At 34.8% G+C, this 9,052-nt stretch overlaps 1 protein-coding gene across 1 annotated transcript; it reads right to left on the reverse strand.

Moving 5' to 3' along the window:
• Nucleotides 1–3,714: 3,714 nt before the first annotated feature.
• Nucleotides 3,715–6,481, reverse strand: LOC116013096 (zinc finger BED domain-containing protein RICESLEEPER 2-like). Its single transcript, XM_031252757.1, has 5 exons — nt 5,372–6,481; nt 4,472–5,314; nt 4,386–4,407; nt 4,241–4,296; nt 3,715–3,726 (listed from the first exon to the last, which is right to left on the reverse strand). The coding sequence occupies exons 1-5, from the start codon at nt 6,479–6,481 to the stop codon at nt 3,715–3,717; spliced, it is 2,043 nt and encodes a 680-aa protein (XP_031108617.1).
• Nucleotides 6,482–9,052: the final 2,571 nt, after the last annotated feature.

Below are 9,052 nucleotides of genomic sequence, written 5' to 3' on the forward strand. Positions count from 1 at the left end.
GTTAATTTCATGAGTGTGCTAAGGCACAGCTAATAATATGCGTACTTTTTTCGTGGCCGGTCGTTAGACATATCATTGTTCTCAAGAGTCTTGAAAATTTTGGGAACCTTCAATTCTTACCAATTAATATTTAAAGGCAAAAACTTGTGTGAGACTGTTTCATATGACTGATTGAATATTTGAGTAATGATATCAAAGATTTGACCCATTAATCAAAGATTTTACTCATTAATCAAAGATTCGACTCGTTTCACGGATTGAAACCTGTGAGACGGTCTCACACAAGTATTTATAATGTTCTCAAAGCATTAGTTGAGTGGATGAAAAGTTTCACTTAATTAAAACTTGCTTTCAAAGATAGGGTGGCATTCAGTCTCAACCACTAACATTGGGGTTTGAGTGTAGGAGGGACACTTTGTGCTCGATCAAAAGTAAATATATAGTTTAGCATTGAGTATCAAAGTTGGATTAACTTACTTTTTTTTTTTTTTTGACATGATAGAAGATTAACTTAGTTTATCTCTTCATTATACACATAAGAGCATATTCATGGTCTAGAATATAGTCTGGTGAAATCAGAAACTTTAGTCATCAAATTTAACATGTTTAAAACTAATTTTCTCTCAATAGAGATACAACCCAAAATTAAATATACATCCATTAATCCCGCTATGATACTATATGTGAAACTTTCTATCCATTATATCTCCGATCATCGATCACCAAAAAGTACACCCAATGATTAATCCAAATTAACTCATCAAACTATCATTCATATTAACCTTTTCGCAAGAAAACCAATGCAACTTCCCTTAATATATAGACTTTTAGTTGAATTTTTATTTTATTTTTTTGTAATTTTTATAATATTTTACAGTATAATGGAAGTTAACAAGTAAAATAATCAATGTATTTTTTTTTTTTGAAAATTAAAGTGAAATGTAAAAGTGATGAAAAGCACATGGAAGATTTAATTAATTCCAGGCTAGCATGTATTTGTAGTGTCGACCACAATCAGGAGGGGATGGCCTATTGAAGTATTTAGACTACACAAATGGCCCCAAAAAAAATACTTATAATGTCACCATTTTACACTACATTATTCTTAATCTGCATCAAATTACACCACCCCACTCATTTCTCTTATGTTTCCTGTTTCATGTCATATATTTAATATTTGGGTTCAAATAAATCTCATCCACCTATTCCCAAACTATTTACACCTCTCTTCAGACAGATATCTCGAAACTTGATCCTACATGCAAAGTGAACAGGCAGCAGTTAAAAGAATTGCCTGCGAATCATTACAAAGGACTCTATCTCCACACATAATTTAACTAACCAATCAATTCAAAATAAATTAAAGCATATAAGGTTTAAATCCTACTTATAAGTATATTGAAAGGCCTATATGCCATGCTGGCCAGCTGCGATATACATATTCCACAATTTATCTCTTCATTAATCTTTTGAGCCTGAACAATGATGAACCCTTTATAAGTTTAGAGTTCAAGCTTATTCATAACTAAGAAGAACCACTCCTAAATATTTATATTATAGTTATACTAAGACTTTCACTTCTTATTAATTGAAGCAACAAGTATACAATCATTATATCATGAACCATGGTCCACCATGTAAGGTAGACCACTAACATATGGTTCAATTTTAATATAATAAATATTTATTTTTAATACATTGGATGTTTATTTTCTGAAAGTATAATACTTGTATATTGAAAGTTCATTATTTTTATATACTACTAAATAATAAATTTTAAATGAATATAATAATAAATATTTAATATATTAAAAATAAATATTTATTCATGATCGCAATATAATTTGATACAAACATATGCGTGGATCACTGGGCGGGTGTCATTCATTTGTTAACCCAATACAATTACAGATGATGGGCTAGATAGTTGGGCCATTAAACTTTTTGGTATCAACTTCTGTTGGGCAACAATTAGTGGGCCATTTCAGCCTAACCAGGATGAATTTTAGGAGGCCTCTTTCACAAAATTGATAAAATGGGCTCTCTTCAACCTCGATAGGTTAAATTATGCTGTGGACCAGGTCCACCTTGCAAGGTGGACTTGGGTCCAAAACTACGTTGTTTTGTCTTCTTTATTTTTTTTTTTTTTAAAAAAATTAGTAAACATATTGCTGAATATAGAGTTGTCCAAAAATGTGTGAATGTAGATGTTTCAAAGTGTGAATGTAGAGTATAGAAATCGTGAATGTAGACTTATGATTGTGTGAATGTAGAGTTGCCTAGAAATGTGTGAATGTGGAGGTTTCAAATTGTGAATATGGAGTATAGAAATCGTGAATGTAGAGTTATGCATGTGTGAATCTGTAATAGAGTTAAGAAGTTCTAGCAACTTGTAGCCCTGTAATGTGTGAATGTGGAGTTCTCAAGTTGTGAATATGGAGTATAGGACCTGTGAATATAGAGTTTTGAATGTGTGAATGCATAACAGTGGTAATATAGTTACTAAACATATAATCCTGTAATGTGTGAATGTGAAGTTTACAAATTGTGAATGTAGAATATAGTGTATGTGAATGTAGAGTTTGTGTTCCACATTTAAGGCCAATATGTAAAAAAAAAAAAAAAAAAAGGCGTCGTTTTTGGACCCATGGTGGACCTGGGTCCACGGCATAACTATTGGTTAAACAATCAAGCCTCCTTTTTATTCAAAATGGGCTCATAAGTAGCGCCTATATCTATGTAGTAACCAATATATTTTAATATTTGATATAGAAAAATTTTAATTTTAGTCACTCAATTGTTTCTCGCTGGAGATTTTAGTCTCTAATTTTTTATTGTTACGATACACACCCTAACTCTTCAAAAAAGTTACAATTTTAACCCCTAGAACAACTAAATAATTAAATCTATTAAAATTATACTTAGTACATGAGTATTTTAATATTTAATTTTAATATTTCTTCTTTAATTATAATCTTGTTTAGTATTGATATTTCATTTGTAAAATAAAAAAATATAATTTTAACAGAGTCGTGTATGAAAAATAAGGGTTATGTGTCACAATTGAAAATAAATCATTTTAGGGAAGAAGGTTATCAAATCTCAATTTTGCATATAATACCAAAACTAACAATGTTATAAAGAACAAATATAATAAAATTTTAAAATATTCATGTACTAAATAATTTTAATATAGTTTAAAAGTTTTGTTGCTTCAATTAGGGGTGTGCAGCGGACGGATCGGTTCGGTTCGGACGGACGGGAGCCTTCTCCGATCGGATTTCGGATTGGTCATGTTCACATCCTAACCGATTTTATTTTGAACTAAACCCTATCGGTTTTTCATAATTTCGGTTTGAGTCGGTTCGGTCGGTTATCCGACCTATATTCGGATTGAGAATATATGCAAAAAAAAATGTGAAAACTGAAAACCAATTAAAAACTTTACTAAGTTGTCTGATTCTAAGTTATAACTTATAAGTTATAAGTTATAACTACAAATTATGACTTATTACAGACCAAAAGAGAAATTGTCAAAAATCATAGATACATCATACTTTGATACTTAATTACTTATTACAGACCAAAAGAGAATACATCATATCATGATACTTTGAAATTTGAAGCTTATAACAATACAGAATTACAGATACAGCAAGTCAGCAACACTGCAACAGTTACTCAGTTAGTGCACAGCCCCAGCAACAGTTAGTCCTACTCTTCTTCCTGTAAATTGTTACAACTTACAAGTTAGTGAAAAGTAAAAACTGAAAACAATTACAACACAATTGTATAATACTTGGAAGTTAGAATTTTGGCTCAGTAAGCATTGTTTCCTATCAATTTTGAATTAAGGGCAAATTGCTTCAATAAATATAGAGCAACATGCCAACTTAATCCTTCTTTTCAGATTATAGGTGGAAGTTTCATCATTGCCATTTGCCACATAAACTGATAAAAGGGACAAACAGAATAGAGTAACAGAGTTAAATAAGGCGGCAACTTACAAAAAGTTACCAAGCCTTACACTCTTACTGTCTTACAGAATTACAGTTGCAGAGTACCATACTTACAGTGGACCAGTGCAATCAAGGATTCAACTCATTCAAGCCAGCAACTAATAACACATAGTTACCATGGCCTCAAAAAATACCAACTGAGATTAGATTTTAGAATGAAATTGAGTAAATTGACAATTAATTAGAATGGAGACACAAGTAATGATAAAGAATAACATTACAGGAATTGTAGCCAGTGTAGGATCAAAATTCCTTCCACTTCCACCATCAACTAACTCTGCAAAATAAGAAATGTAAATTATTAAATGCAAAATATGAATATAAAACTGTAAAACAACAAAAAGAAATTAAGTGTAAAACAATTACCTTTTTTCAAACCTCTCAAGTTCTTCAAGATTTTCCTCAATACATAGAGGAGTATTGGGCAGTCTAAGTCAATCCTGGGTACACACCAAAGCTTCCACAATTTTTGGAGTTAATGAACTCCTAAAAGGATCCAATACTCTCCCAGATGTACTGAAGGCAGACTCAGAGGCAACAATTGAGATTGGAATAGCTAGGACATCCCTAGCAAGCTTAGAAAGGATGGGAAACCTCTCAGCATTTATCTTCCACCATCTCAGAATATCAAAGGAGTTTTCCTCCTCAACTATTGCCTCACTCAAGTAGATATCCAGTTCAGTTTTTTTCTTACTCCCAGATTCCAATCTTTGTTTTTTAATTTGGGACTTGAGTAAATGCTGTGGCCTTCCAACAGACACAAAACTGACAGAACTCACAGAAGAAGCACTACCAACAGCAGCAGACACAGAAGAACCAGAAACAGAAGAAGTGGCAAGAATAGAATAATCATCAAATAACTCATTCAAACCAGCAAGCACTTTAACATAGTATGGTTTACCTTTCTCCTCACCATACATATGATTAATTTGAGTAGGCATATACTCTAATTTATCCCTGGGGTCTAGAATGTTTGCAAAGAAAATCATAAGATTCATCGTGTCTATATCACCCCAATACTTCTCAAATTTTGCTTTCATATTTCTCCCCATTAAGCTCACTGCCCCACCAGCTTCCACCATTCCATTTAAAATACAATACAAATCAGAAATCTCACTGAAAAATGTGTTAGCTGTCACATATAAAGAACCAGAAATTCTGATTGTCATATCATAAAAACATTTCAACAACTCCACCAAACTGCTCACAGACTCCCAGTCCATAAAATTAGGCACAGAATCACCCAAGTCAGATTTGAAAGAACTATCAGACTCTTCACAAGATTCAAAGACTTTCTGATAAGTCAAAGCAGATTATAACATCAAATATGTAGAGTTCCATCTGGTTGGAACATCTAGACACAAAGAAGACCTTTGCTCAATTCCTAACAAATCAGCCAAGTCCCTGAACTTCTTTAACCTGGCAGGTGAATTCCTAACATATCTAACAACCTCCCTAACTTTTTTCACAGAACTATCACACTCCTTCAAGCCATCTTGAACAACCAAGTTAAGGATATGGGCAATGCATCTCATGTGAATATACTTAGCCTTCACAGTTGATGTACCCCAAGACACAATTTTTTTCTTAAGAAACCCCATAGCAGTGTCATTAGACGAGGCATTATCCACAGTAACACTAAAAACATTCCTAAGCCCCCACTCCAGCAAACATGTTTCTAGGGCTTTTGCAAGATACTCCCCTTTGTGAGAGGTAACAGGGACAAAGGCTATGATTTTTTTATGCAGCTTCCACTCTGAATCAATGAAATGGGCAGTCACAACCATGTAGTTAATCCTTTGGATTGATGTCCAAGAATCAGTGGTAATGCTAACCCTATGACTGGTTTCCCTTAAAAAGGCCTTCAATTTCAGTCTCTCCTCTTCATAGACCACTAGGATGTCCCTACTTATAGTCCATCTAGATGGAACTATAAACCTAGGGCAAGCAACAGCAATGAACATCCTGAAACCTAAACCCTCAACAAATCTAAAAGGCAGTTCATCTATGATTATCATTTTAACCAAGGCCCTCCTAATTAAGTCTTGGTTAAATACCCAGCACCCAATTTCTCCCACAGTAGTTTCAGATGACTCAGGGGTATTAACTGCTTGAAAGGTTAAAAGGGTCTGCCTAGTATCCTTGGAGTGAGGGTTTTTCAAACAGCTTAGCATATGGGCTATTAAGGAAGATGTACCATGTCTCTTGGACTCACACTTGTACACTTTTGCACAATAAACACACTTTGCTTGTATAGTAATATTGTTACTGTCTTTTATTCTCACATAATGATCCCATACTCTGGATCTGGACTCAACCTCTTTCCTCTTCTTCCCAGAAACTGCAGCAGGAGGTTGCTCATTCTGTTGATTATTAGCCTCAACAGTTTGGGCTTCCACCACTGTAGGTTCCACAATTGAAGAATTGGGTGGTTGACTACCAGGAGTACTGATATTATCCATCTAAAATATGGCTAAGTATCAGTACAGACAGTATTGGGATTCAATCACAAAGAAGAATGGACAGAGCCAGAGTGACAGACAGTCACTCAGTGTCTCAGTCAGCCATACAATTACACATAAAGTTTTAGAATCAGACACATTTTGTGTCATCATTTTCCAAGAACACAATTATTTTATTAGGAAATTTATTGAGAATACATTTAAGGGCATACATCCATAAACTTGACTAGAGTCTAGACTCTAGAGTACTAGACAAAGAAATCCAGATTTAGGGTTTCAATTTTCAAATTTTAATTTCAGATTGGGAGACTGTAATATTAATATACAGCAATTGTTTCCCAATTCCTAGTCCATCATTATCAGGATTTCTATAAACAGGGCTTCCACTTGACCACCAGTATATGATAACTGATTAAGTTATCAAACTAGGGTTTGTAAATTGTTAAAATTCCAAATCTATTTTATTCAACTAGGGTTTGAAAGAAACCTGAAACGAGTCAGTGCTCCCACCAGAATATCACAGATTCACAGAATAATAGAATATCACAAAATCGCTAACAACTAACAAGTATGCGACGAGTCAGTGCTCCCACCAGAATATCACAGATTCACAGAATAATAAAATATCACAAAATCGCTAACAAGTATGCAAGATTACAAGTAATGCAACGAGTCAGTGCTCCCACCAGAAATCCAGAATATCACATAATCGCTAACAGCCTAACAGATCAAACTATCAAAGTTATTAAACTAGGGTTTGAATACCTACTTCCTTTCTCACAAATACCCCGGAGAACAAGGGCTTCTAGCACAGATATCACCAGATGAAACAGCCGAACGGTCTCCGACAGGCACCAGTAGGGCGTCGGGCTTCCACCAGTCGAACTCGAACAGAACCACTCAACCAAGTCACCAACGGCCACCGGGTGGAACTGTGGAAGTCACCAACAGAGAACGAGAGAACTCAGAGTCTCAGACTCTTAGAGATTTAGAGAAGTCGAGAACGAGAACAGAGAGGGATCGCGATTCGCGACTGAGGTCTGAGAGTGAGAGAACTCAGAGAATGAGAGAAATGAGAGAAATCAGAGAGGTCTGAAAACCCTAGGATGAGTCGCGACTGCGCAAATGAGGAGTTACGGAAGCCTCAAGCCCTATCTAAGGATATATATACTACAACACCAAACGACGTCGTATAATACATAGCATATCTAACCCTAGATTTGATCGGGTAATCGGACGGTTCGGATGCAATTTTGGAGCCCCCAACCCGCAGTCACTTAACCGACGTCGTTTCAGACGATCGGTTCGGTTTTTAATGTTCGGGTTCGGCCCGGTTCGGCAGTTGCTATTCGGTCGGCGGTTCGGTCGGGTTTGTCGGGTTTGTCGGTTTTTTCGGGTTTTGCTCAGCCCTAGCTTCAATAGTTAAAAATGTAACTTTATTAAAGGGTTTTGGGTTTTTTCAACAAATAAATAAATAAATAAAAGCTAAAAAAAATCTAAAGCGTGACCAAGCCGGGCCACTCGTAAATCACCATCAAAGATCAAAAGGCTATAGGCAAGTCGAAAAAGAGAAAGCCAACATCGTAACGGTCGGAGCAAAATATCAGTTAATTCGTACAAAAATTTAGTTTAGACATAAATAAAATGTTTTAGATTTATTTTTATTTATTTTGAAATTTCATTTTCCTTAATGTTCAAAAGAAGCAAAACTGTAGTCCACACCTATCAACACCAAACTACATATGGTTGCTGTCTAATTTATTATATTATTATGAGAGTGATAGTGAATAGTTATAAATGGAGATTCAAGAGGATGAGTTGGATGGTTGCGAAGGTATCCTATGCATTTTAGATGGATTGGATCCATCATATCATAATTATATATATATATATATATATATATAAAAGGTGATTGTCTTATTATCCGATCCTGGGAAGAACTATGTGAGGGAGGATGCATGCCACATGCAATATGAGTAATTATTATTGGTCTATATACTAAGTATAAGATGTGATAGCATAAATTGAATAGGGTCAATGGTATGATATGATTGAGAGTAAGTAGAATTGAGTGTATTATGGAGAGGTGGGCGGTCGGTCAGTCTAATGAATACTAGATCACTCTGAACAATAATTAGATACAAAATTTGAGAGTAACACTATTAGTAATTAAGTGAGTACAAGATGCCTCCTAGTGGCTAACCTATTTATACCACACAAAGGTTGGTATGTATTTGCCATGTCGGTCCACTAGTGTGCAGCCCAAGTGGAGTCTCCCTAGTTGGCTTCTCATGGCGGTCCGTCGGTCTAATTATATGTTACGTTGCGTCGAGTTATGCATACACTACTTACCAGCCATCATGTCTATAGGCTCATGGCTATTCACGGTTGCCCTCATCGCAGGTCATGTAGTTCGGCCGGTCAGTGACTAGAACCTCATCATCAAAATGAAAAAATCAAGTTGATACCATTTTGTTATTATTTATTTTAAACACATCATATGCAATCTTGTCTTGATATTCTATACAATTAATTACACTACTTTTCAATTAACTTAAAAATAAAATTAAT

This window comes from Ipomoea triloba, chromosome 1 (genome assembly GCF_003576645.1).
Source record: "Ipomoea triloba cultivar NCNSP0323 chromosome 1, ASM357664v1".
Taxonomy (NCBI): Eukaryota; Viridiplantae; Streptophyta; class Magnoliopsida; order Solanales; family Convolvulaceae; genus Ipomoea; species Ipomoea triloba.

Coding starts and splice junctions, on each gene's coding strand:
- LOC116013096 (XM_031252757.1), bottom strand. CDS start 6,481: ATGGATAATATCAGTACTCCTGGTAGTCAACCACCCAATTCTTCAATT. Junction 5,315..5,371: donor GGTCTTCTTTGTGTCTAGAT/GTTCCAACCAGA, acceptor TTGACTTATCAG/AAAGTCTTTGAATCTTGTGA. Junction 4,297..4,385: donor CTTGAGAGGTTTGAAAAAAG/GTAATTGTTTTA, acceptor CTTATTTTGCAG/AGTTAGTTGATGGTGGAAGT.